Source organism: Marmota monax, unplaced genomic scaffold, assembly GCF_021218885.2.
Source record: "Marmota monax isolate L192 unplaced genomic scaffold, Marmota_monax_Labrador192_F-V1.1 WCK01_AAM20220418_F8-fsc00008, whole genome shotgun sequence".
In the NCBI taxonomy this organism is placed as follows: Eukaryota; Metazoa; Chordata; class Mammalia; order Rodentia; family Sciuridae; genus Marmota; species Marmota monax.
In genome coordinates, this window is record NW_026694432.1 from 28,238,709 (window position 1) to 28,265,786 (window position 27,078).

At 59.6% G+C, this 27,078-nt stretch overlaps 1 protein-coding gene and 2 long non-coding RNA genes across 4 annotated transcripts; 1 reads left to right on the forward strand and 2 right to left on the reverse strand.

The window, feature by feature from the left end:
- Positions 1–243: 243 nt before the first annotated feature.
- On the reverse strand, positions 244–1,495 carry LOC124109795 (uncharacterized). Its single transcript, XR_009224382.1, has 2 exons — positions 826–1,495; positions 244–663 (listed from the first exon to the last, which is right to left on the reverse strand). It is a non-coding gene; the product is annotated as an uncharacterized LOC124109795 (long non-coding RNA).
- Epha2 (EPH receptor A2) lies at positions 1,496–27,050 on the forward strand. 2 transcript variants are annotated; one of them, XM_046468583.2, is made up of 17 exons: positions 1,496–1,704; positions 6,307–6,374; positions 8,248–8,917; positions 16,793–16,948; positions 17,024–17,356; positions 17,818–17,933; positions 18,202–18,355; positions 18,843–18,942; positions 19,354–19,409; positions 19,656–19,781; positions 19,888–20,076; positions 20,216–20,277; positions 20,380–20,589; positions 20,707–20,856; positions 21,355–21,548; positions 22,157–22,312; positions 26,089–27,050. In XM_046468583.2, the coding sequence occupies exons 1-17, from the start codon at positions 1,623–1,625 to the stop codon at positions 26,192–26,194; spliced, it is 2,928 nt and encodes a 975-aa protein (XP_046324539.1). In that variant the 5' UTR covers positions 1,496–1,622; the 3' UTR covers positions 26,195–27,050. The 2 variants fall into 2 exon arrangements, with proteins under 2 accessions (XP_046324539.1, XP_046324540.1); XM_046468584.2 differs by lacking the exons at positions 22,157–22,312; positions 26,089–27,050 and adding an exon at positions 21,939–22,134.
- On the reverse strand, positions 17,622–20,582 carry LOC124109796 (uncharacterized). Its single transcript, XR_006857093.2, has 2 exons — positions 20,452–20,582; positions 17,622–20,371 (listed from the first exon to the last, which is right to left on the reverse strand). It is a non-coding gene; the product is annotated as an uncharacterized LOC124109796 (long non-coding RNA).
- Positions 27,051–27,078: the final 28 nt, after the last annotated feature.

Genomic DNA, 27,078 nt, shown 5'->3' on the forward strand with positions numbered 1-27,078 from the left:
CGCAGTCAAACACAACTTTACACACTCACACACACATACATTTCCTCTCATGACCACATACTCTCACACACACTTATAAATCAACACTTGCGTCTACGCTTACAAATGCATACACACCAACACGTCTACACACACACACACACATATCAGTACTTACACCTATACACATCCACACTCAAACACAATCGCTCCTCTCATGGACACTCACACACACACTCTCGGAAGCCCAAGGCTCCCCTCTCATCATCTTGATCAAAGGCTTTAATTAATCCCAACACCTGTAATTAACCCTTCCTCTCCCCCTCCAGGGGAGATGTCCAGACCCGCTTTGCAAGGGCAGAGGCCAAGACCAAGCTGTCCACATCTGGCAGGAGGACCTGGGTACCTGAGTAGCCCAGCATGGCTGTTGGTCCATGGGAGTTGAGGAGAGGCTGGGGTCAGAGAGGAGGCGAGCAGAGGGCAGCTTGGGAAACCAGACCAGCTGCAGCTGTTCCTTTCACACTGGCCAAATGGTGACAAGGCAATAGGCATCTGGGGGCGGCTGGGTGGGTGGCCACTGGCTGGGCAGTCAGTTGAGAGGACATTTCCCATTTGTTCCTCAGCCACTTCCATCAAGAGGGGAGGTTGTGAACTCACGTCTGAGGGACCTTTGAGGAGAGGCCCCTGGAAGGGACAGGCAGGAGGCAGGTGTCCTCCAAAGTGTCAGAACACACCAACTTTATCATGCCAGGGTCAGGGAATGAAGGGTGTTAAGCTCAGCCACCCTCCCAGAGTGCAGCAGGGGTTAAAGGGGAGGCCACCAAATCCAAACTTTGCTTCTACTACCTGTGAGTTATGTAGTCTTCGGGCATGGGGTACAAACTCTGTAGCCTGAGTTTTCCTCTTCTAAAAAAGTGTGGACAATGATGGCTGCTTCCTAGATGAGAATTAAATCAGGGCATGTCTGACCTGTTCCCCGAAGAGGGTTGCTCCTAGATCCCAGTAAGCATAGAGGCTCCTGAACAAAGGAACTCTCCTTGTCCTTCCAGGGTCTGGTGCACCCTTTAGAGGTCCCAAGATAGAAGGCATCCGGTTTATTTCAGGCCTCCTCTCCCAGGACTGATGCTAAGGAGGCAACTACTTCTTGGACATCCGGCCCATTTCTGCCTAGACTGAGGCCAACGTTGAGTTCAGTCACAAAAGGCAAAGGACGAGCGGGGATGGCTCAGCGCACGTTTGGGCCGAACATCCTGGATTCCGAGATCCCTGGGGACTAGCGCATGGGGGCGCTGATGCTTTGAGACACGCAAACACTGGAGCGCCTGGGGGGCGCCGGTGAGTCCAGAGGGCCCCAAAGTCTTACCCAAACCCCTCTGGACTTTCCCTCCCTCCCCTCGGGATGCCAGCCCGGCCCCTTTAAAGACATTCCTGGGGGCGTGGCTTGGGTGACGTCAGCGCGGGGCATGAATGAACAGGAGCGGGTTCTCACCCAACTTCCATTAAGGACTCAGGGCAGGAGGGGCAGAAGTTGCGCACCGGCGGGTGAGCGGGCGGGCGCTAGCCGGACTCCGAGGCCTGCGTACGCGCGTGCGGGCGTGCGGGAGCCGGGCGCCGGGGATCTGTCCCGGAGCGAGGAGCGCAGCATGGAGCGCAGGACAGTCGGCGCCTGCCTCGCCCTGCTGTGGGGCTGCGCGTTGGTGGCCGCGGCGGCTCAGGGCAAGGAAGGTGAGCGTGTGAGGCCGGACCCTGCCCGGCGCCGGGACCCCTAGACCCCTGCTCCTCCTGGAGCCGCGCGTACTCTAATGCGCACAACTTTGGAAACCGACCAGGTGCTGCCCAGTCTCGGCGCGCTGGCGTCCGGAGGGCGCGCGAGCTGCGATCGGGACGAGCCTGGGGCTCCTCACCGGGATTATAGGGGCTATGGAGACTAAGGGGTTTCTGCTCCGGCGCGCGGGACTTGGAGGCCTCGGAGAAAGGGACGCAGTGCCAGTGCGGGCCACGCGGTTGCAACCGGCTTCAGGAACGCGTCCCGGCGGGGGGGCGCGGGGGTCCCATGGAGAAGCGGGTGTCTAGGGAGCCTTTCCGTGGGATCAACTTCTTAGTGGCTTGAATTCACTTAAGTCACTTGTCCCGATTTTGCAGAGAGGGCATCTGTGGAGGCCCGGTTTGGGGGGAGGGGGCTCCTCCAGGGGCCGGGGGGCCCTAGCCGTAGGTCCTGCTTCTTGAGATTTTCTGTATGCTCCATTTTGCCTCCAGTCCCAGCAGTGAGCCCGGGGAGAGGCTGGGGTCACTCCTTACCACGCACGCCCTTCTCTCCTTTCCCAAACCGCACTCCGAACTCCAGGACAGGTCAGGGGAGCTGGGAGAGAAGACAGGAAGTCCCAAAGTCAAGTGTTCTGAGTAAGGGGTGACTCAGAACGAGGAAATGCGGCAGGTGGGGGCGCGGTCTCCCAAGGTGTGGAGCCGTCACCCCAGAGCCACCAGGGAACCTGGACTCACGGGGGTGGGGGATTGAATCACCCACCTCCGCCCCAGCGTTTGTGAGCCGCGCTGGGTGAGGGGCCGCAGACTTTGTCCTGGGCGGGGCAGGTGTGTGGATGGGGGCGTTGCCTCTCAGCTAGGGTCGCTGAAAGGATGGGGGCTCCTGCCCTTGACCGAGGGCCTTCCTGTCCACCCAGCCGCCATCGGCTGCCGTTCCCAGCAGAGAAAACAAGTTTTCCTCGCCTGCCAAGGCTGAGCGCGGCTCCCACAGGCTCCACCAGGGGAAGCCCGGGAGGAAATCCTGGGCCGGTGAGAAGTTGCCTTGAGCCCTGCGGTCGCTCCTCCTCCAAACTGGAGGTTCTGCTCTTCCACGTTGGGAGGATAAAGAGGACCGAGCAGCGCTCTAGGGGGCCGGTGGTTGGGTGTTTGGGGGTCACATCCCGTTCCAGTCCCTAGGGCAGACATGAACTCTGGTCGCAGCTCAGAGCTCTAGCGGAGTGCTTGGCAGGGATTTCTGCGACCCTCAATACGCCCTCTCTTGTGATCCTCCCCCTTCCAGGGGGACTGTGGTTGGAGGGAAGGGGAGAGACAGCTGGAATCAGTACCGGCCTCTCTCCAGGCTGCCAGCGGGTGGGGGGATTAAACTGTTGTTTTGGGCCCCAACCCCCAGCCACCCCTGGGGGAGCTTGGAACTCCCTTCCTTGCCCTCTGCCTCTGTATGTGTCTCTCCCTGCCTATGCCACTAGCCCAGAGCCCCATTACCACCCCACATAAGATGGAGGGGAAAGGACAGCATACTGTGGGGTGGGGGACTGAGAGCAGCTTCCTGGGGTGCTGTGCCTATGTGGGATGGAGCGGGGGGGGGGGTCAACACCCAGCTGGCAGCTGCTGGTTTTGGTTTCCTTTCTTTTTTTTCTTTTTGGTGCTGGGGATTGGACCCAGGGCCTTGTGCATGTGAGGCAAGCGCTCTACCATTAAGCTGGGTCCCCAGCCCTGGATTCATTTATTTGGGATTCACGCTGGATGCACTGTGTCTGCCCTGGGGAGGTTTGGAGAGAGCTAGGAGGCCCCCCGGGCCTGTCCACCCATGCTGCTCTGATTCTCTTTCTTTCTTGCCCCCACCCTTGCATTTGGAGGCCCAGGTGGAGCCTGCTAGGTCCTCTCTTCCACATCCATTGAGTTAACCCTCCTTTACAGATGGGGAAACTGAGGGAAGCCTGATGCTTGCCAACCAGGGCCCTCTGCACAGAGGGTCAGACCCCAGCACCTGGGCAAGAATCTCTCACCTTGCTCTTGGTGGATTTTGCTGGAAAGCTAGCATAACCCAGGATCCTGGTGGCCAGGGTTGTTGACCTGGAGTGTTGCCCATAGGAAGGGGGCCAAGCAATGCCTAGGGCCTGGGGAGTCCTGGGCTTCTTAATTCTGTTGGGGCCCTGTCTGCTCTTTGTCTACCCTTTGACTCCCTCCCTATTTTTCTTCCAGGACCCTAGCCTCCTGCTTTCTTGGCTTTAGGGGTGAGCAGGGAGAGGGCAATGGGGGAGTGGGTGTTAAGTACTGCATTTGTAGGAAAATAAGTAAAGCAATATAGACCCAGGGTGGCATTGACAGAGGAACTTCAGGTAGAGGAAGGCGGTTCTTCCGGGGGTGTTAGTGGGGGGATAGAGGATAAATGGGTAAGGCCCCAACTGGGCCAACCTCTCAGTGAAACTCTCGGGGGCTAAAGAGCTCCTAGACTCCCCACTAGAAGCCCAGCTCATGGCCTGGGGGAGCTCAGGGAACCCAGCCAGCTCCAAACTATGGGCTGGGCTCCCCTTGTTCCTGGTGGTTGGTTCTAGGGAATTTCCTGGGAGGGGGCTGGGGCTGGAAGCCTCTGGGGAGGCTCCTTCCTGGTGAAGGCTTCTTTTCTTCTCAGATTGATCCCTGAGATACTTCTAGAGCCCGACCCAGGTTGGAAGGGGCGGGGCTTCTGTGCCAGGTTAACCCTTCAGAGCCATGATCTCACTCCCTGGGTGCAGACTGCAGGTTCCTGCCCACTGAGTGTGTGTGTGTGTGTGTGTGTGTGCCCCAGGAGCACCCACCTTGTCTTCCTACCTACCCAGTTGGAGTCAGGAGCCCCCAGATTCCTTCATGTATAGCTAGGACATTCCACTTGCTAGTGGAGTCACTGACTTTCCAAACCTGGGCCCTGGACATGTCTGAACACATCCCTGTCCCTCCCCCTGCCCCCGCCTGTGCCATGGGGCTTGGTGCCACATGGATTTCCTCTTCCCTGTCTGGACTGCTGGACCCTTCCTAGAGAGATTTGAACAAGGTCAGCGGTCAGGGTGTCAGGGCCTCATACCAAGCTTCCAGCCTGCAGGACAGAGGGGGCAGGCTAACCTCAGAGGAGGGCTTGCTATTTATTTATTATAACATCATTACTTTTTGTGGTATTGGGGATTGAATCCAGGGGTGCTTTACCACTGAGCTATATCCTCAGCTTCTTTTTTTTCAAAAATTTGAGACAGGATCTTACTAAGTTCCCCAGGCTTGGCTCAAACTTGCCATCCTCCTGCCTCAGCCTCCTGAGTGGCTGGAATTACAAGGTGCACTCACAATGCCTGGTGGCCTTTTTAATTTTATATTGTTATCCTTTCATTACCTCTGGGGATAGAACCCAGGGCCTTGCACTGTGCTTTACTGCTAAGCTACTCCCAGCCCAAGGAAGAGGTTTTCAGCTGCCCTCAGGGTCTCCAGGCGTTCAACTCACCTCTCATCTTTCCAAACAGGTGACCTGGCTTGCAGCCTGCCTGGTCTCCCAGGCTCAGGGCTGGAGGAGGCCAGATCCTCAGGATTCCCCGCTGCAAGTGTCCTTGGTCCCTTCCCTTCCACCTTAGGCCTTACCTTCCAGTACATGGCACTTGTATAGGTTCTAAGCCTCAGTTTCCCCAATCTCCTTGCCCTCTATTGAGGGTGGCCCTTGGTGACACTACCTGGACTTTATTTAGAAATAGAGAAGGGACAGTGACTTGGGTCTTGGCTTCAGCCACTGACTCTGGCGCAGAACCAGGGGGTGCTCCCGGGAGGTGCTCCCGGGCAGGGCCGGCTCTAGGGAAGCCCCTGGCAGTGGGTCCCTCTGCCTGGCCCTGGCACCTGGTCCCTCTGGGCCTGGAAGTCCCCCACCAGGGTTCTCCTTCTGGCACTCCTCGCCGTGGCAACAGGAGCAACTTTCCCAGGGCGGGGACCTCAGCAGCTGTGTGTACCTTGGGGCCCCTCCTAGAGGCCCCTGTGGGTTCAGGGCTTTACCCCGCCTGCACTGTGGCTTTTGTGGTGGGAAGATCCATTTCCAGCCCCTCCCCTCCCCCAGAGCAGTTTCCACCTGTTAACAGTGCTCTCTTGGGGCGCCAGGAGACACGTGTGTTCATGCATGTGGGCTTGTGTGTGCTGTGTGCTGTGTGGCCTGGGCTGGGTCTGGGAATTTTATGCTGGAGGATGTCATAGAAGCAGACACCAGTGTCCCCAAGGCCCACGTGTGTGAAGTGCTGCCTGGGGGCCTTGTTCAAGGAAGCAGAGGGGCTGGCCGGGTGTTACTTAATACCCCTGCCCACCCCTGGCTCTGCCCAGCTGCTGCTCTCCAGCTGGGTTGAGTCCCTGTCTGCCTGAGAGGACAGCAGGGCTTGCAGCCCTGGCCTGGGAGAGAGGAGGCCCAGTCCTGACCCTGGCCTGCTGTGTGACCTCCACAGCCCTGTCCCTTCTCAGGTCAAGGCCCCTTTGGGTTCCTGGGAGGCCTCTCCCCTTTTCTGCCATGGTCTTTCTCTCCCCTGGAGACGCCCCTGTGCTCACGGCTCCCTCCCCTCTCTCCTGCAGTTGTCCTGTTGGATTTTGAGGCAGCAAAAGGAGAACTTGGCTGGCTCACACATCCCTATGGCAAAGGGGTAAGTAAGCCAGCGGGGCTGGGCCCGGTGTGAGAGCTGGGCTCTGGGTCCCTGGGATCAGGGAGGATGGGGCCTGGCTGGACTCAGCTGCTGGGCCAGGCTTCAAGCTCGTGTTGCTTCTTGCATCCGACAGCTCAAGGCTGGCTGGGGTGGGAAGGTAGGGCAGGGCCGGGAGGTGGGGGCTCTGGGGAGATGCCGAGGGGCTAGCAGAGCAGGACCCTTGGATGCCCCAGAAGGGCTGATGACCTGAGGGAATGTTTGGCTTCCTCCATCTGCCTCTGGGGAGGGAAAGAGTTGACAACTCCCCCATCTTGAAGATCGCAGATGAGGAGGTGAGGGGTGAAGGAGGAGGGCTCCCCACAACTCCAGGGACAGGGAGCAATTTGCCTTCTGCCTGTCCTGCCTCTCTGCTGCCCCTCTTTGACCAAGATTGATGGCCCAGAGGCTAGGGTCCCTTCCCCAGTTTTGCTTGTGAACTTTCCTGTGATTTTTTTTTTGGGTACCAGGGATTTAACTCAGGTGCACTCAGCCACTGAACCACATCCCCAGCCAAATTTTGAATTTTTATTAGAGACAAGGTCTCGCAAAGTTGCTTAGCACCTTGCTGTTGCTGAGGCTGGCTCAGTGATCCTCCTCTCTCAGCCTCCCGAGCTAGTGGGATTACAGATGTGTGCTGCTGTGCCCGGCTACCCTGTCATCTTGGGGCAGATGCTGGTGCTGTCTTGAGGGACCCCGTTTCCTCCTCTGTACAGTGGATTCCTGCTGAATTTGTCCTGGTGCCCTGAGTGGGCAGGGGGATTCAGGGGGCTCCTTGGCACAGTTCCTACAGCTGGTTTCATCTGTGACCTGGGTAACTGTCCCAGGCATAGCTCCAGCAAGGAGCTCCCGGGAGGTGCTCCCGGGCAGGGCCGGCTCTAGGGAAGCCCCTGGCGGTGGGTCCCCCTGCCTGGCCCTGGGGTGTAGCTCTGAGTGGATTTCTAGGGTCCTGGAGTGTCCAGCCGGGAGGCAGAGCCTCTAAGCCAGCCCAGTCCTAACAGAATGGGAAACAGCCTAAGGGCCTCGGGGCCTTGGCCAGTGCCACCCAGTGCTGGCCCGGCCTCTGTTCTCGTCCGCTCTGCTTTTATTCATTTACTCACTCAGTCACTCCCTGAGCACCTGCTCTGTGCCACAGAGGCCCTGGGGATAGAGATGAATTAGATGCAGTCCCTGCTCCAAGGAGCTCAGAGTATAGCTTGGAGCTAGGGTGGGCATCACTGTGTGCCAGGTGCTATGACAAAGGAGACATGGAGACTGTAGGAACCAGAGAGAGGGGCTTGGCCCAGCCTGGGAGGTCTTCCTGGAAAAGGCTGCGCTCTGTTCTGAGGAGGGAGGAATGCATGTTGATCTGTTCCAGGGCTGAGATCAGGTTGAGGGAGCTCACCCACTGCCTGATCCCACCCTCTCCCTGCCACTCACACACATGGACCCCCCCCCCCACCACCAGTGACCAGTGACAAATAGCAGTGATCAGGCAATGAAGGCTACCACGCCAAGTGCCGTGTTGGGCATTTTGTAGACATTCTGTCATTTATCCTCACAGCAGCCCTGTGAGTTTTGGGGTCTTGCACCCCATTATATAGATGGGGACATTGAGTCTCAGAGAGCTTAAGTGACCTGCCTGAAGTCACACAGAGCCCCATATTTCACCCTGGGCTCATGATCTCAGGTTCAGCACCCTGACATTAGGGTCAGAAAGGCCAAGGGTGAGATCCTGGCCGGAGGGCTCCTGGGTGCTGCTCTCCAGGCCACAATAACACCTCCCCCACCCTGCTCTGCCACCTGGGCCTCAGTTTCCCGCTGGTGCCACCCACACTGACCTGTTGACCCCTCACAGTGGGACCTGATGCAGAGCATAATGGACGACAAGCCCATCTACATGTACTCCGTGTGCAATGTGGTGGCCGGCGACCAGGACAACTGGCTACGCACCAACTGGGTGTACCGCGGCGAGGCGGAGCGCATCTTCATCGAGCTCAAGTTCACGGTGCGTGACTGCAACAGCTTCCCCGGTGGCGCCAGCTCCTGCAAGGAGACCTTCAACCTCTACTACGCCGAGTCAGACGTGGACTACGGCACCAACTTCCAGAAGCGCCAGTTCACCAAGATCGACACCATCGCGCCCGATGAGATCACGGTCAGCAGCGACTTCGAGGCGCGCAACGTGAAGCTGAACGTGGAGGAGCGCTCCGTGGGGCCGCTCAGACGCAAGGGCTTCTACCTGGCCTTCCAGGACATCGGTGCCTGCGTGGCTCTGCTGTCTGTCCGCGTCTACTACAAGAAGTGTCCCGAGCTGCTGCAGGGCCTGGCTCGCTTCCCCGAGACCATCGCAGGTTCCGAGGCACCCTCCCTGGCCACCGTGGCCGGCACCTGCGTGGACCACGCTGTGGTGCCGCCAGGGGGCGAAGAGCCCCGCATGCACTGCGCGGTGGATGGAGAGTGGCTGGTGCCCATTGGGCAGTGCCTGTGCCAGGAGGGCTATGAGAAGGTGGAGGACGCCTGTCAGGGTGAGTGGTGGTCCTGGTGTCAGGGGAGGGGGACGTGCGGGGGTTCTCTTGTGGAACTTGGACGGCCTTTGTGTACAGCAGTTTCCTTATTTATGGTTAGGCTAACTTAACGATCAAGAATGAATGAATTGAAGCCAGGCGCGGTGGCATAGGCCTGGAATCCCAGCGGCTTGGGAGGCTGAGACGGGAGGATCAAAAGTTCAAAGCCAGCCTCAGCAAAAAGTGAGGTGTTAAGCAACTCAGTGAGGCCCTGTCTCTAAATAAAATACAAAATAGGGCTGGGGATGGGGCTCAGTGGCCCCTGAATTCAATCCACCCACACCCCCGCCAGTACCCCCCCCAAAAAAAAAGAATGAATGAATCGAGAAAGGATCCTAGAGAAAGAAAGTCTAGCTTCAAATCCCAGCTTTCAGTTTAGCTTGTGTGACTTCAGGCTGTTTGCTTAACCTGTCTGTGCCTGGGTTTCGTCCTATGTAAAATGGAGATGATTCTAGTATCTCTCTTGTAGGGTGGTTATGATAATCAAATGACTTAATACTCATAAAGTGCTTAGGTCAGTGCCTGACACATACTTTTAAGCATAGCTGTTATTCTTGGCTGTTCCCACGAATAGTTCCTGAGTATCTGCTCTGCATCAGCCCTGTGAAATAGTCCCAGGAATTAGTTCACTTCTGTCGGTTATTCCCTGTGTGTCCTTTAGGCAAGTCACTTAACCTCTCTGGGCCTCAGACTCCTCTTTGATAATTAGAGGTAATTGAATTGGACCCAGGGTTTGCATTAGACTCACCTGAGGAGTTTTTGACGCAGGCTTGTGTGGAAGGAACAGTGGAGGGGGACACAGGGTCTGCCCTTCTCACCTGATCCTGCCCAGGCCACAAACACAGATGAGCCTAGAAAAGGGACCAGTTAATTCAGATTCTGGGAACTGGGCTTGTGCATCAGTGAGCTCAGGGAGGCTACGGCTTGGCAGGGCCAGGCCTGTGACAGCGGAAATCTACACCCAGGTGAACTTTCAATGGATGACGCCTTCTGGAAGTAGCTGTGGGGCAGGGCATTTGAGGAATGCGGGTGACCTTTGCAAGGCCCACTCATCCTTCTCTCTCACTGAGATAAGCTAGGTGTTGAGAAATCAGCTTCGTCCCCGCACATCCCCGCTAGTACCTCCGGTAAACCTCGTCTCAGCTCCTGCCTTGAGTTTCCCATGAGTTAGAAGAAAGACTTCAACATCACGCGAAGAGTGGATGCTTGGTTTCTAGCATGGAACTTGCACCCATGAAAGCAGCTGAAGTGTTGGGGGACCTCAGAGCCCTTCCTGAGAGGGTCCACATACTCCTCAAGGCCAAACCTCAGAATCTTGCTTAACCCAGCCTGGAAAGTCCTGGGTGAGAAGTTCCTAGGAGTCATTTGCGTGTGGTGTGTGCGGTCTCTGCTTCGGCCCTTCTCATCTCCCCCTTGTCCTCCCAGCTCCCCTCTGCTGACGGCCCCCTTCCCCAGGCGGCCCCTGTTTAGGTGACCTCAAATGCTCACTCTCAGCTCCAGACAATGACTGTGAGGTGGGGGGGGCACCCGTTGGGCGCAGGCTCCTCCCACATGACATCCTCGCACAAGAATGCGGGGGTGGGGGTGAGGGGCAGCTGAAAACTTTCCACAGGCCTGTGATTCAGGCCCCGCAGAGATAAGTGGAAGGGTGGGGGGGGGTCTCTCCAGGCGCCTCCCCTTCTCTGGAGGTGGGGATCAGGGTCCTGGCAGGCCTTGTGTGTGAAGAGCTGAGCAGGCCCCTGGTTGGGAGGGCCAGTTCCCTAGAAGGACATTTCACTTAGTTGGAGGGACCCTCCCCAGTTGCCAGCCACCTATTGCTGTGGTTCTTCCTCCTTGTGATCCCTGCCCAAATCGGTTCCCCTGTGGCTGGGAATCCCCAGCCTGGCTCCACACTTAAAGCAGCTGCCTGACCGTGGCGCCGGAAACAGGGATGGTGACCACCAGAGACAAGTGCTTTCTGAGCCCTTTCTCTGCACCTCCTCTCTGTGCAGAGGTGCTGTTCTCCCTCCCATCAAATGGATGAGCAGCCTGAGGCTCAGAGAGGCCAAGAGGCCCGCCTGGAGTCACAGAGCTAGGAGGTGGCTGCCTCAGGATTTGAATCCTGGCAGCCAGGCTGCAGGAGGGTCAGGAAGTGGGGTGGGAAATGGGCAGTTCCTTTGGAATCCCTGATTCAGCTCCTGGCCCCTGGACAGTCCTGGTGCACGGGACTGGGGGCTTGGAAGGGGAAGTGGAGGAGGCGGGGTCTCCCCTCTGCTTGACCCTTTGTGGGCCCGTGGCCCAGATTCTCCCCCTGGGGCTTCTGTTGAGGATAAACAAGCCCACTGTGTGCAGGGTCTGGGCCGAGATAATATGGGGGGGGGGGCATGGTGTGCCAAGGCCACCTGGCACCTTGTCCAGGTCACTTGGCCTCTCCCCAGGAAGCCGAGAGGATCCTGGAAAGTGTTAAGTGGGCAGTAGCCAGTGGGAGGCACCTCCCAGGTGCCTCTTACGGACAGATGGGCACACTGCCCAGCCAGCTCCAACAGCTATGTCAGGAATGAGCCACTTCCCTCCAGCCGCCCCCCCCCCCCCGCCCTGCCCAGGGGACAGTGCAGTCACTCGGCTGGCCGCCATCCCCCTGGGCTTCCTGTGCGGGCATCACTGGTGGGGCCCCGGCTGGCGCCTCAGCCTGGGGAGATCGCCAGCCAGGTGAGCAGGTGGCCAGCAGCCGTGGCCAAAGGTTCAGTCCAGCAGCTGGGAGGCCAGCCCTTGGGGATGTCTCCTTCTGATTCCAGTTTTACTGTCTCTGAGCTTGTAGGGACACCCCATTCCTCACATCATGCTTAACATTTCACAAGCAAGATTTCCTTCATTCCTCAAAACAATCCTGAGAGGGTGAGGACTTTAGCCCCATTTTACAGGTGAGGAAACTGAGGCCCAGAGAGGAAACAGGGACCCAGCCTAAGGAGGGCAGTGCACCATCCCCGGTCTTCCCTGGTGTGTGTCCTTCCACCCACAGCAGCGTGGCCTTGGCAAGTCCCCTCTGGGCCTCGTTCTCCCCATTTATAAAATGAGTAGATGGGCCAGGAGCTGAGAAGGGACTTGGCCCCTGGAGATCAGAGCCAGCCCTTGTGGCTTTGAGCTGTGGCTCAGTCTGAGCTGAGGACTGTACGACTCACTGTGTGTGGTCAGGAGGGGGGTCCAGCACTGGCATCCTGAGTGGCCCAGGCCTAGCCCAGAGTCCACCGTGAAGGGGACAGCTCTGGTGCAGCTGGTCCTTAGGCAGGGTGGCCTTGGACCCTGGCCCAGCTGTTTGCAGGACCCTTGCTTGTGGGGACCTGGCCGATCCGTGCCTGGGGGCTCCCAGGCTTGTCCCCGCCCTGGGGAGGGCCGCAGGCCTTATTTCTATGGCCTGCAGAGGCAGCCCCCACCCCACCCCATGTGGCTCTGACCTTGGTGTCCTGGCAGCCGTCCCTCCCTCGGCTCACACTGTGGGGAGCCTGGGTGCTGGCAGCTCCACCGGGCAGGCCCGCCCCTCCCTCCTTCCCCGGAGGTGAGTGGGTCCCCAGAGCGGAAGGAGGCAGGAGGGCAAACAGGAGATAAGAGGCTGAGTAGGGGGAGGAGGAATGTGCCACAGATAGCTCCCCGGGTGTGTGTGACAGGGGCAGGGTGCTGGCAGCAACGGGGCCCTGGGGACAGACCCCCTCTGCAGGAACAGCAGGGCCTGAAGTTATCAGTCCCCCCGTTTGCTGGGTCAATAACTCACAGGTCACCAATTTACTGCCATCAGGGCGTAGAGACAAAGTCCAGGCTCCACATCCTTGGCCTGAGGTGGTGCCCGTGGTCACTCACTGGGCCTGGCGTGGGAAGGTGACTAGCCCTAGGCGAATTGCCACTGTGACCTCTTAACCCCAGGACCTTGCCACCTGAGGCCTAGGAGGTGGCCAGGCTTGGGGGGAGGGGTTCTACTGGGGGCTGGGCTTGCGTCATGCAGAGGGTGGCTGTCCCTGAGTCACCCCACGCTGCCACCTGAGGGGCGGGCATCAGGAACTGGAAAAACTGGGGTACAGCCCTAGGTGCAGCCGCTGTGCCCCAGTTCCCCTGCTCGGAGTGGCCGGGGCCTGCCAGGCAACTGGGGCCAGAGACGCTCCACACAGGTGTGCCAGGGTGTGCCAAAGCCAGGCTCTTGTGCCAGGCAGGTGGGCGTCCAAGCATATGCCCCCCGGGGGTCCCCTGGGTGTTGAGACACTGCTCACCTCCGTGGCCCCAGAGCACATGCTCAGCTGCAGCGGTAGGTTTTGCCCTTGATTCATTCACTCACGTCTCCATCACGCCATCCAAGAGACCCTGGCTGAGATCCGGCCTGTGCCAGACTCTAAATCACGCTCCCTTCCTGCTCCCGGGAGGGCGGGGTGGGGGTCTGCCAGTCTCAAAGAGGATCCTAATATGTGCAGAAATGATTTCAAATGACACGCGAAAGCCAGGCTGTGAATTCCCCTGGAAACGAAAGATGTTTATCTGTGTCGTCACGTATCCCAGCACCCAGCTCTGTGCCAGGCTCCTAGGACACGCTCCTTTCTGTTTGGTAAACATGAGATTGAGTAACAGATGCCCTGATGGGGCCTACGGGGGCCAGCAGTGGGGCAGTCTGGGAGGCGGTGTAGGGAAGCTGAAGCTGGGTATTGAAGGGTGCATAGGAGTTTGTTGGTCGCCCAAGGAACGGTGGGTGGTGTGATTCTCTCCCCATTCGCCTGCCCAGGATGCCAGGTTGGAGGCTCACCGGTGTTCTACTCTGGGACCCCCCAAGCACTGGCAAACTCCTGACAAGCCTGGGGAGATCCCGGTCTTTCGGGGTTGGAGGAGGGGCAGCACATTCTCATCAGGCAAGCACATGCCCCGTTGACGCCGCCGCCTCTCCACTGCATTATCTGGCACATCCGCAGCGGAAATCTCTCCAAATTCCCTCTTTCCTGCCGGCAGCAGGCAGGCCACCCCCAGGCTCTGGAGCCAGGGAATGGAACCCATCTCTTCCCCCACTTCCTCCTCTTGGCCTCCGGTGAGGGGCTTGAGAGCACAGGGTGGCCAGTGGGGGCAGGTGGGGGCTTGCAGGTGTCTGGGGCCCTGGGTGGAACTGACCCTGAGCCATGGGGCTTGTGGTGCACTCGCTGGCAGGTGATCCAGGGCTGGGAAGGGGTGACTGTGGTTCCAGGGGCTGGACATGCTGCCCCAGGCCTCTACTCTGCTGGACCTGGACCAAGGGCCAGCACTTACCTGGAAGGCAGGTGCCTCAGTGGACAAGTCAGGGCATTTGTGGGAGTTGCAACCCCAGGATAGAGACAGCTTAGCTTCTGGGAGTCTCATTTTTTAAACTTGGAAGATTTGGCAGAAAAGAGAGCTATTTATATGTGGTGGGGAGGATGGAAAGTATACATGGATTTCTTAAATCCAACAGGAGATTTTGAAAGACATTTGGGAGGCCACATTAGCTAACCCCCCAGCCCCCCAGCAGGGAGTCTATGCTCTTCCACACGCAGATGTGCCCAGTTGGAGGGGATCTGAAATGAGTCCTTGATTTTTCTGGCTGTCAAAGCAGGTCAGGGCTCGACTCCTCTCTCTTTGGGCTTATTGCAAAGTGTTGATTTTTTTTTCTTTTCTCTTTTTTTTCCTGAGCTAAATGTTTTATTTATTTTTTCTTTCTTTCTTTATTTGTGCATTACAATTCTTAATTCACCTTTATACCACAATTGCTCAAATTGGTGTTGATTTCTCTTAACTCCAAGTGGAGGCGTTCCTGGGCAGGGAGGCGGGGAGGAGAGAGGTCAAAGCCAGGCATCCTGGGTTTACATTTGGATTTCGTATCTTGGTAGCTTGGAGACCTTGGGCAAGTTGTTCTGCCTCTGAGCAGCACTTTTCTCACCTGAAGAATGGGGTGCGTGTTGGTGGCCATGGTAACAGGTGTATTGTGAGGACTGATGGACGTGAGGTGCTTGGCCCAGACCCTGCACACAGTGGGCGATTCATGAATGCTCACTGTCCTGGGGGTTCCCAGCTTTGCAGAGATCAGGCATCGTTTCTGGGCCTCCATGGCCCGGCTGCGTGTCCCCAGCCCCCTGGTGCCCAAACTCTCAGCCTGTGCTTAGGCAGAGGGGATAGGAGAGGCTGTTCGTGTGGTCCCCAGGCCAAGGTGGCTGTGGCTGGGCTGCCTCAAGGGATGGCCAAGGGCTGGGTGCAGCCCAGTTCCGGTTGGACTTGGAAGTCACAGTCTAAGAACTTACAGAGCTTCTGCCCCCTGCCTCTGTTCCCCTGCCTGTCTCTGCTCACACGTGCAAAGGGGGCGCGGCCCCATTCTGCAGCCCAAGGGCGAGCTGCCTGGGATGCTCAGAGGTGCCTGTAGGCCAAGTCGCCCCATTTCTTTTCTGCAGTACTGGGAATTGAACCCAGGGCTTCGCACGTGATAGCCAAGAGCGCGTCACCTCAAGCAGGCCAGGACGCTTGACACTGGCTTCCCTGGAAGGGTTGTCCTTAGGCCATTACAGGCCTGGCTGCCCCAGATCTTAGGGAGCCTCTGTCCAAGAATTTTTCCTGACAGCACAGATCGACTGTCAATCACTTCCAACATCAGCCCTCCAGTGGCTTCCATTTCCCCACTTCTTGGCCCAGCATTCAGGGTCACTCTTGAGTGCTCTGTAGCCTGCTGCTCATTCCATTTGTGTCCACAGAGCTGCTCGCACCTTCTCTATTGGGCATGTCCTTTCACAACCTAACTCCCTCCCACAGTATCTCTGTGCTGCGGACTCCTATGCAGCCTCTAAACCCTAGCTGGAGTGTCCCCTCTGAGATTCCTCAGATTCCTGACCTAGGTCATTTCCCTTCTCTGTCCCATTAGCTCACCTCTTTATTATGGACATCGTCACATGCTCCCAGAGCTGGGGGACGGGCTTTGTTTTCATCCCAGGTCCATGCTCAGCCTGGGGTCAGGCCTCTGGGAGCGCTGGATAGGCGTGGCACCTAGGGTGGAGGTGTCTGCGGATAGGCGAAGGGTGGTATTGTAGGGGTGTGGGGGGAGGTCTCCGGGCGACCCCACCCCATAGGTGGGCTGTGTCTGAGCTGCTTCCTGCCTGTGGGGTCAGGAGGGGGCTTGGGGCAGGGACAGGAGAGGGCAGTGGGAGGAAGAAGCCCTCGATCAGGTGCAGGAGCCCCCGGCCAGCTGGGCCAGGATGGAGGCGCCACTGGGGGAGGAAGAGCTGCTTCCTGGCTGCCCTGTGAGCGGTGGAAATGACTCGGCCCTGGAAACAGGTCCAGGGAAACGCGAGGGGCTGGCCTCCCTGCTTCCTGGTGGGCCGCCCCGGAACGGGCAAGGTGGCCGGGCCCTGGGTCAGGGGAGCCCCTGAGGAGTGGCATCCTGAGCCGTGGAGGCCGGCTGGTCAGGGGGGTGGGGGTCACGGTCCGTCAACTGACACGATAGAGAAGCGGATGCAGTTGCTTCCCTGGTCAGCTCGGAGCTGCCTGGTGGCCGGCGGGCGGTGACCGTCTGGTTGTGCCTATCAGGGGTGACGAGGCGGGCGGGCAGTGTGCTGCGAGGTGCTGAGCCAGCACGTGGCAGGGTTCTTAGGGCGCCTCCATGGACCTTGGATGCCAGCACAGGGTGTGGCACCTCCTGAGTTGGTGGGGACTGTGCCAAGGTTTGGGGACACAGGCCAGGATCCTGCTAGTGTCCCCTGCGCCGGGTGCTGGCACATTTCTTCTCATCCAAAGACATTTTGAGAAAACAGGTCCACGGAGGAGGGGTGGAGGGGGACCCATGGGGAGGGACACCTCCGGCTGATGTCCTTGTGCCCTCTGTCCCTGTGCCATCAGCCTGTTCACCGGGATTCTTCAAGCCCGAAGCCTCCGAGAGACCCTGCTTGCCGTGCCCGGCACACACGCTGCCGTCCCCCGAAGGTGCCAGCTCCTGCGAGTGTGAGGAGGGCTACTTCCGGGCGCCCGAGGACCCGCTGTCCATGCCCTGCACACGTGAGTCCTTCTGCCGGCCGGGGAGGGCGGGCGGGCCGGGATGACCGGGGCTGATGTCAGCTGCCCCCTCCGCAGGCCCGCCCTCCGCCCCCCACTACCTCACAGCCGTGGGCATGGGCGCCAACGTGGAGCTGCGGTGGACACCACCCCAGGACAGCGGGGGCCGCGACGACATTGTCTACAGTGTCACCTGTGAACAGTGCTGGCCAGAGACCGGCCAGTGCGGGCCCTGCGAGGCCAGCGTGCGCTACTCAGAGCCCCCCCACGCGCTGACGCGGACCAGTGTGACGGTCAGCGACCTGGAGCCCCACATGAACTACACCTTTGCCGTCGAGGCCCGCAATGGTGTCTCGGACCTTGTGACCAGCCGCAGCTTCCGCACGGCCAGTGTCAGCATCAACCAGACAGGTGAGTCCCAGGGGTGGTGGCTGTGCCCTGGGGGAGCCTGCCCAGGTGGCAGAGGACAGCCACCCAGGGCTCAGCTGCGTTCCAGAGATAGGCAGCAGAACAAGAAGTTGAAAACACTGTCTCTGGAGCCACTTCCAAGCTCTGTGACCGTGGGCAAGTTACTTAGCCTCTCTGGGCCTCAGTTTTCTCATGTGTGAATTGGGTATGATAATGACGATTGAAAAGATTGAACAAACTATTATCTTTAAGAGTCTTAGAGCAGAGCTTGGTTCACAACAATTATTTAATTTTTATTATTTGTGTACTAAATACTCAGAGGGCACTTCTGTGCCAGCCCCTGGGGTGGGGCCTGGGGGTCTGGGAGCCTGGGCTTTGGGGGCACCTGGTCCTGGGCCCGCTGGTTCTCTGTCCCCTGTCCCCCGGTGGCTCCTCACACCCTTCCCCACTCTCTGCCTGCCCAGAGCCCCCCAAGGTGAGGCTGGAGGGCCGCAGCACCACGTCACTCAGCGTCACCTGGAGCATCCCCCCGCCACAGCAGAGCCGAGTGTGGAAGTACGAGGTCACCTACCGCAAGAAGGTAACCCACTGAGGGTCCGCGCTAGGACGGGGTGGGCTGGTCACGTAGATGTCCACACCCACACCATCTGGAGGGACTCCCCTCTGCAGCTGGGAAGCAGGTCTGGGGTCTCCCAGGGCGGCTCAGCAGAGATGTGTAGACGTGCTCTAGATCCTGGAAGCAGCGGTCAGGGAGGGAAGGCCTCCAGGATCAGCCGGCTGGACGGTGTCTCGGGGTGCTGAGCAGAGGTCCTGCAGTGGCCTCATTGCCTGCTCCCTGCCACCCACAGGGGGACTCCAACAGCTACAACGTGCGCCGCACTGAGGGCTTCTCTGTGACCCTGGATGACCTGGTTCCTGACACCATCTACCTGGTCCAGGTGCAGGCGCTGACGCAGGAGGGCCAGGGTGCTGGTAGCAAGGTGCATGAGTTCCAGACGCTGTGTGAGTCGGGGGCCCCAGGCACATGCCAGACTAAGGCTCTGAAACCGAGCCATCGGGACATGGGGTGGGGGTGGATCCAAGAGGCGAGAAACTCGTGTCTCCTGGTCAGCTGGAGCCTGGGACAGCCCTGCATGGGCTGTCTCCCGGTGGGAGAGGGCAAAATTGAGGTTGGGGCGTAGAGGACCAGGGAGGTGCATTCAGGCTGTGGGCTCTGGCGTTGGAGACCTGAGTTCAGATTGTGCACCACGGACGGAGCCAGAGCTGAGTCCCCATGCAGGGGAGTCCCTGCCATGAGGCCCCGGGGAGGCCCCGAGCTGGCTGTCCATGGGAGGGAAGAACATGTCCTCAAGGGCCTCAGGATTACTCTTGCGGCCAGCACATAGAGACCCCGGGTGTCCTAGGTGCCTGCGGTGGTCTTGGGTGCAGCAGGGGAGTTTGCATGATTTGGGTGGGGGGGCCCCCTGTCATCAGCTGGTCTTTCCTGCAGCCACAGAAGGTTCTAGCAACATGGCAGTGATCAGCGGTGTGGCTGTTGGCGTCTTCTTGCTTCTGGTGCTGGCAGGAATCGGCTTCTTCATCCACCGCAGGTTGGTCAGAGCCCACACCCAGGTCCCCGAAGGCTGGGGGAGGATTCAGGGCAGGAACCTCAGTTTCCTCCTCTGAGGAGTGGGGCTGAGGCTAATCTAGTCCAGTGCCTTGCAGTCCCCAGCTCCTGGGTGACGTGAAGGTGTGCCGAGCCAGACACGCCAGGCAGGTGCCTGGCACCACAGGGGCTCAGGACATGGTGGGTAGCCGCCCTGCAGGAGGCCTGGCAGCCCTGATGAGAGAAGCCCTTGTTATGGCCACTTATGGGGCCATTATGGGGCGTGGATCCCAAAGTGTGAGTCCCGACTGGCTCATTTCCTCCGGTTCCCCACGCCCAGTGCCCGCAGGGGGCTCCCCCGGCCCGGGCAGGCCTCTCTGACCTTGTGTATCTGGGTCCCTGTGGGTTCTTTCAGGAGGAGGAGTCTGCGCGCTCGCCAGTCCTCAGAGGACGTCTACTTCTCCAAGTCAGGTGAGATGCAGCCCACCCCGTGCCGGCCTGTCCCCTCCCCAGGACACCCCCTCAGCTCTGTGCAGAGCTGAGGGCAGCCAGAACGTCCCAGGGCTCTGGGTGGGCACAGAGGCATCATCCGGCAGCTCTCAGGCCTCTTCCAGAAGGCCTGTCCCCCAGGTCCCTGGTCACGTGGCTTCTCCCTTCTCCTTTAGGGACTTGGCCTCCCGGGCGTTCTGTGACCCCGCCCCTTCTCTCCCCTTCCAGAACAGCTGAAGCCCCTGAAGACGTACGTGGACCCTCACACATATGAAGACCCCAATCAGGCTGTGCTCAAGTTCACCACCGAGATCCACCCGTCCTGTGTCACCCGGCAGAAGGTGATCGGAGCAGGTCAGCTGGCACACCTGTCACCAGGGGAGGCGGGCAATGGGTGATTCGGGTGGGGCCATTTGGCGCCCAGGCTGACCAGGAGGTCCCCTACCTTGCCCACCCACAGGAGAGTTTGGGGAGGTGTACAAGGGGACCCTGAAGGCGTCCTCGGGGAAGAAAGAGGTGCCCGTGGCCATCAAGACCCTGAAGGCAGGCTACACAGAGAAGCAGCGCGTGGACTTCCTGAGCGAGGCCAGCATCATGGGCCAGTTCAGCCACCACAACATCATCCGTCTGGAGGGCGTGGTCTCTAAATGTGAGACTTGGGGGACCCTAGGGGCCTGACACAGGGTGGGGGCAGAGGGACTGCCTCAGGGCCACCTGACCCTAGCCGTGCCCACCTGGCCCACACATCTGGCCTACCTGCCTCTCACCCCTGTGCCCACACCCCGCAGACAAACCCATGATGATCATCACGGAGTACATGGAGAACGGGGCCCTTGACAAGTTCCTCCGGGTAAGGACGTGGGCAGTGGCGGGCGAGGATGCTGAGCCGGGGTGCGGGGGGTGCCCTGGTGGCTCAGGGCCACATGGGAGCTGAGGGCCTGTGCCTGGGCAGGAGAAGGACGGCGAGTTCAGCGTGCTGCAGCTGGTGGGCATGCTGCGGGGCATCGCATCGGGCATGAAGTACCTGGCCAACATGAACTACGTCCACCGCGACCTGGCCGCCCGCAACATCCTGGTCAACAGCAACCTGGTCTGCAAGGTGTCCGACTTCGGCCTGTCCCGCGTGCTGGAGGACGACCCCGAGGCCACCTACACCACCAGTGTGAGCTGGGAGAGGGGCCGTCACTGTGGGGGCTGGGGGGGCGGGGGTGAAGCAGCCTTCATGCTGCCCCAGAGGCCTGGCCAGAGGGACAGCGGTGACTGGGCCTGTCCTCTGCAGGGCGGCAAGATCCCGATCCGGTGGACGGCCCCTGAGGCCATCTCCTACCGCAAGTTCACCTCGGCCAGCGACGTGTGGAGCTACGGCATTGTCATGTGGGAGGTCATGGCCTACGGCGAGCGGCCCTACTGGGAGCTGTCCAACCACGAGGTGGGGGCCCTTCCCAGGCTGAATGGACCCCAACCCTCTGGATGTTCCCAAATCCTAGGGCCCAGGCAGAGGAGGGAGGCTGGGGCTGTGCCAGGGCTCATGCTGGGCGCCAGGCCCTGGTCCCTGCCTACAGTCCAGTGGGTACAGAGCCGAGGAAGCAGGAAGTGGGGGTGTGTGCACACGTGTGTGTGTGTGAGAGGGTGCACGTGTGTTTGCGTGTGTGTGTGTCCCGGTGCCTGGTTTCTGACCCAGGCATGATGAGGAGCAGCACCCCCGCCAAGGGAAGTCCAGAGGGAGGCTGGGCCGCAGAGGCCACAGTGTGGCTGCCCTACGGGACCTTGCTGGGGAGCCGGATCTGCGGTTCCTTCCTCCAGGAGCCAGCCCCTCTGCCTGGCCCGTCCCTTCCTATCTCTGTGCCGGGGACGGGGGCAGGGGGTCTGTGCCCCAGGCTGCGGTGGCTTCCTGCCATGGCCACCCTGACCCTCGTTTGCCACCCAGGTGATGAAAGCCATCAACGATGGCTTCCGGCTGCCCACACCCATGGATTGCCCCTCAGCCATCTATCAGCTCATGATGCAGTGCTGGCAGCAGGACCGTGCCCGGCGCCCCAAGTTCGCCGACATTGTCAGCATCCTCGACAAGCTCATCCGCGCCCCTGACTCCCTCAAGACCCTGGCTGACTTCGACCCCCGGTGAGTCCCATGCCCTTTGCCCGTGGTGACCCCCAACTTCACTCCTGGGGACTCCTGAGCCACTTGGGTGTAGTGGGCAGCTGGGGGGAGTCAGGGGCAGCAAGGAGGGCTCAGGAGGTACGCTTGGGCTTCCCTTGGGCTAGACGGGGTTGTCTCTGGTGAGTACCAGCCTCCTTGATGCCGTGTGCACCCCTCAGCGCCCAGCATGCTTCACCTCCTGGGGACAGGGTCCTGTAATGATCCCCTTTGTGTAGATGAGGAAACTGAGACAGCGATTAAATATCTTTTGTGGCTGGCAAGTGGCCAGGCTGGGGTTGTGACTCCAGGACCCTGAATCTCTGCCCCTTACGATCTGTGATTTGGGGCTCCTGATGGTGGTCTTGTTGGTAGGATCAGGGGCACCACAGTAGAGACAGCTGTGGACCGACCGCTACCGATGTGCCACCGTCTCCTAGAACCCAGACTGGCTGGGCTTCCCTCCTGCCCAGATGAGGAAACCTGCTCAGGCAGCTGTGTGAGCTGCCCAGATTAGGGGGCAGCAGGGCTGGGGCCTGGGACAGGCTGGGTGCTGCAGCCTCTCACCTGCACGCGGGCGGTTCCCCTTCCAGGGTGTCCATCCGTCTGCCCAGCACCAGCGGCTCAGAGGGGGTGCCCTTCCGCACGGTGTCCGAGTGGCTGGAGTCCATCAAGATGCAGCAGTACACAGAGCACTTCATGGCAGCTGGCTACAATGCCATCGAGAAGGTGGTACAGATGACCAGCGAGTGAGTAGCACCCACGGCCCCGCCTCCCTCCTGGAGGCTGCCCGGACACCCTACCCACATCCTCACCCTCCCGCCCGCCTCCCTTGCTGCTTCCGTCTCTCCCTGGGGGGGAGGGGCTGGGCAGGAAGCGCAGAACAGGCTGGCTGCCGCTGGTTCTGGGGTCCACCCTCCACGCCCACCCTTCCTGCCTCTTTCTCCAGAAAGGGAAAATAACAGTTAATGTCACAATAGCATAGCCACCAGCGCGGGCTGACTGCAGGCCAGCTCTGGGATGGAGCCGTTGGACCCAGTCCTTACTAGGACGAGGCAGTAGGGCCTCTCCACGTCTCCGCCAGACAGAAGAGACAGGTGCAAGAGAAAGTTCCTGCCAGCGGCTCCCGGGCACTGTCCCCATGTGGTGGCTCTCAGCCCCGCAGCGGCTTGCCAGTCCTGGGTCTGCCCTCTGTCTGGCTGCCCCTCCGGACTCTCCTGCCCCCTGCACTCCAGCACCATGACTTCCCAGCACAGCCTTGGCAGGGCCACCTCTTCCGGTCCCCGCAGGGAGAGGACATTATGCTCTTAGCCTTCTGTGCCTCTAAAAATAGTAGTGGCTCCCAACAGCTCTGATTGTGCAGCGTCCAAGGTCTCATCAAGAACAGACCCTGGCCCGGGAGGTTTTGGGAACCACTTGGAGGGGATGACCTGGCCTCCCACAGTTCTGGATCACAGAAGTCCTGGGACTTGGGTCTCTGCATGAATATTCTCTAGGGCTTCTGGAAGCTGCTCAGTGGGGCTTCCAGCCTGCTGGCTGTGTCCTGCCCCAGGGGGACGTCCTGCAGTGGGAATCAGGCAGGGACAGAGCTAACCAGAGGGAGGTGCAGAGACATGGGAAGGAGACACAGGTCCCTGGGTCTCTCTCACTGCCAGCCAAGGGCAGGCACATACTTGGGCTCTGTGGTCACCCCTGGGTTCAAGTCCCATCTCTCCCTCTTCCTAATCACCTTGATCCTATTAAGTCCACTTTGACCTGGGTGGCCATTTCCTGCTGTGGGGCCTGCATGGGTCTGAGGTGGGTGGACATGCCCAGCACCTAGTGAGGGCTTAGCTGGGGTCTCCTTGTCCACGTCTCCCTGGCTTTCTGCCTGTAGACCATGGTCAAATAAATACCCAGGTTCCCGAGCTCTCTCCTCCCTGGGAACCTGGGCCAGGCCCCTTGGCCCCTCCAGGGGTCCCCCTGGAGGACAGCACAGCTTCTCTCCTGGTGACCAGAGCGGAGGGCGAGAAGTCCTTACAGGAAACACATGTTCTTAGAAACGTCCCGAAATAGCCTGGGGTGCTCCTGGCCAATTCCTTTCCCACGAGCAGGGACAGGGCTCTCTGGGATGGACAGAGGCCGTGTGCTCACGTGTGTGTGTGGTTTGCAAGGACCTGGATAAAGCAGGGACTCAGCCGGCACCCCGTCCTCCCGCCAGCCTGCCGGGGTACTGGGCCCGCGGGACTCACAGCCGCACAGACTCCCCAAGGAGATGGGGATCTCAACACAATTTTACAAATCTGCAGTGTGTTGTGTCCACGGCGTAGACCTCACGGGAGCTGGTGGCAGGGGCACGGGGCCCTGGCCTGGTGGGCTCGCGCTTTGGCTTCCTGTCCCTGGCCCCCGCCTCTCTGCTCCCTCGGCCCCTCCCTGGGGCCTGCTGCTCGCTCCTGCCCGAGTGTCTGGCTAGACGAGGAGTGATGGGACAGGTGGGTGTCATACACGCCCCCAAATTGCCCAGCCTGACAGCAGGTCCTGCCCAATGTCAAGGCGACAGTGAGCAGTGCCCTGTGTGTGGCCGGGCCACAGGCCACAGCCCCGGGACAGGCTCTGCAGGAGGAACAGCACAGGGAGAGTGGTTGAGTGACTTGCAGGCGCCGGGGGCCATTCCTCGTGTCCCCCTCCTAGACTCAGAGCCACATGCCATAGATGTGCATTGGGTAGGTGTCCTGGGAGTTTCCTGGCCAGAGTTGGCAGGAGGTGGCCCAGCGAGGTGTCACCTTGCTCCGTTCAGGAAGCTGGTGGAGGGCTGCCCAGCATCGGGGACCCCCGCTGGCAGGACAGGCTCGGGGCGTCTGCCGTGGGTCACTAGCTGGTCCCAGTGCTTTGCTCTGTTCGCGGTTAGGAAAGGAAGGAGGAGGGGCTGGGCTGCTCTCAGGAGAGGCTTGCTGACCCTCCCTTTTTACATGTAAAGACCCAGGACAGACCCACCCGGGGCTTCTGCCTCCCAAATGGGGTCAGAGACCACTCAGCCCCCGGGAGATGAGCCTGCGCTGCTCTGATGGAGGAGAGGAGCCCGAGATGGGCTGGGCAGTGACTCCATCCTCACAAAAAGCACTCATCTGCTCATTCTGTGCTCAGCAGGTCCTCCCTGAGGACCTGGCATGTGCCAGGACCCCTGGAGGGGCAGTGCCAGCCTCCGTACGTGTCTAGGAGCTCACAGATTCTGGTGGTTCTTAGATTGAGTGTCGTCTGGGACCCACATGCAGACTTCAGCACTTTAGCTACCCAGGATCCTGACTTTTCTGGGGATGCCACCTCCCCAGGTGTTCTCAATAAGTGCTTTTCCAGCATCCACACTATAACACCTCTAGGGGTGGGAAAGTGCTCCTAGCTATGTAGGTTTAAAGTGTCATTCAGGTGGTAGGTTTGGAAGTTGTCCTTAAAATCTAACTTCTGGCTTTCTTGCTGCAGCATGAGCAGCCACCTCCCTCACCTGGGTCTGCCCTTCCCTGCTCAGCACTTCTCAGAGGGGAGCCTGTGGGAAAGTCATGTCTCCGGAATTGCAAATAGGAGCTTGCACCATATAATTAGCTTCCTTTACAGCCAAGAGACGGCTGTAAAAACCTGGGTGTTTTCATGGGTTTGGGCTGGCGGGTGAGGAGAGCAGGGGAGAAAACTCCCAAAGTTGGCAATAAACGTCCTGTTGCGGGTTGCTGGGAGCCTAAGTGGTTTTACAAGGGGACGGCGGGCGTGACCGGGGAGAGGCAGGAGCCTGCACCTCTCTCGGGTGGGAGGGGAGGCCGGCACTCCTGGGAACAGCTTCCCACCTGGCACTGAAGCTGCGCCCTCTGCTGTCCCTGGGGTCTCCCGCCTGCCATCGGGCACTGCCATCCCCTTTCACAGGGGAGGGAATCAGGGTGCTCACCAGGGAAGACACCGGCCTCAGGCGACATGGTCACTCTGCCCGTCAGAGCTTTAATGCTGATGGTCCTTCAGCAAGTATATCCTGAGCCCTTCCTCAGCTGCCTGCGGGGAACTTGAAATGAGGCGATGGACAGATAGGAAGAGACCTTGAGCGGAGGAGGGCTTTGTGCAATGGCCTTCGAGGGTCCCTGGAAACCAGTCACCTGGCAGTGGCCTCCTGCCACCTGGAGAAGGGGCCTCGGCTCCCCACTGGTTAATACCCAGCTCTTTATCACTAGAGAGCTGTGTGACCTTGGGCAAGTCACTCCACTTCTCTGAGCTTCAATTCCTAAATCGGCAATAGGGAGCTAAAACGAGCACCTACCTCAGAGATAATTGTGAAGTTTGATTAGATTAAAAACACGCAGAGTGGGCACTTCAGTCATTTTCCTAACTTTGATGATGATAGGCCATCTTAGATCCTCTCAGGATCTCCTCGGGCCTCCCTGACGGGAACTCTGTCGCCCACAGGTCCCCTGGTTCTCCTCCTTGTTTCCCCTACCCTCCCTGCCCCGTCCACCTCCCTCCGCAGCTCTGGCCCCTAACTCTCCCTCTCCCTCTCCCCGCCTGCCCGCAGAGACATTAAGAGGATCGGGGTGCGGCTGCCTGGCCACCAGAAACGCATTGCCTACAGCCTACTGGGACTCAAGGACCAGGTGAACGCCGTGGGGATCCCCATCTGAGCCGCGGCCTGGTGCACCCTCGGCCGAGAGTACTTGAAGGATCCAAATGGCCCCCCTGCCGGCTCTGCAGTTGACCACCAGGGACCTTATTTATTTCTAGTTGTTCTTATTGATGCCCCCCTGAGGACTCTGCTGGGGGGTCATGGAGGACATCCTGCCCTGAACTGATGAGACCCTCGGGGATGCTGGCTGCAGCCTCGTCCCCAGTGAGGGACACGGCCCAGCACTTAGCAGGCACCATCAAGTTCCCAGCATGCCCCCGGGCAAGCCCCACCGAGACCTCGGACATCCACGAGGGACATTCCAAACTGACCCCCACTTTGCCTCCTCCCACCTGGTAGAAGCCACCTTGGGAGATGGGGGTCAGCCCTGGCCACGTGAACAGGTGGCCGCCTCCCTCCCCTCTCTGTACAAGGGCAGACCTTGAACTTGGCTGGGTGAGAGCCACAGTGGTGCTCCGTCCCTCGGGCCTTCTGCAGACCCCAGGCCCTGTCCTCAGCCCTAACAGGCCAATCTCTTGCTCTCCTGGGCCCTTTCGGGACGCTTGGTTGTGTTGAGGTTTTTTAAATCTATATTTTGTACTTCACGGAGAGAGTGCGCGTGTGGCAGGGGCCCTGCAGGGCTGGGGGCAGAGCGGGCCTGGTGGACGCGGCGGGCGCCCATGCTGCAGGAGGTTCCTGCCGGCCGCCCGTCCACCCCGTCTCCCGCCCTCTAGACGACATTCCCACATTGTCAGTGTTAATGACCTTGTTTTGTTGGATATTTTTTGAAACCTTAATTTATTATTTTTTTTATATTTATTGTTAGAAAATGACTTATTTCTGCTCTGGAATAAAGTTGCAGATGTTCAAACTGATCTTGGCTCTCGGCCTTGGGAGCGGGCT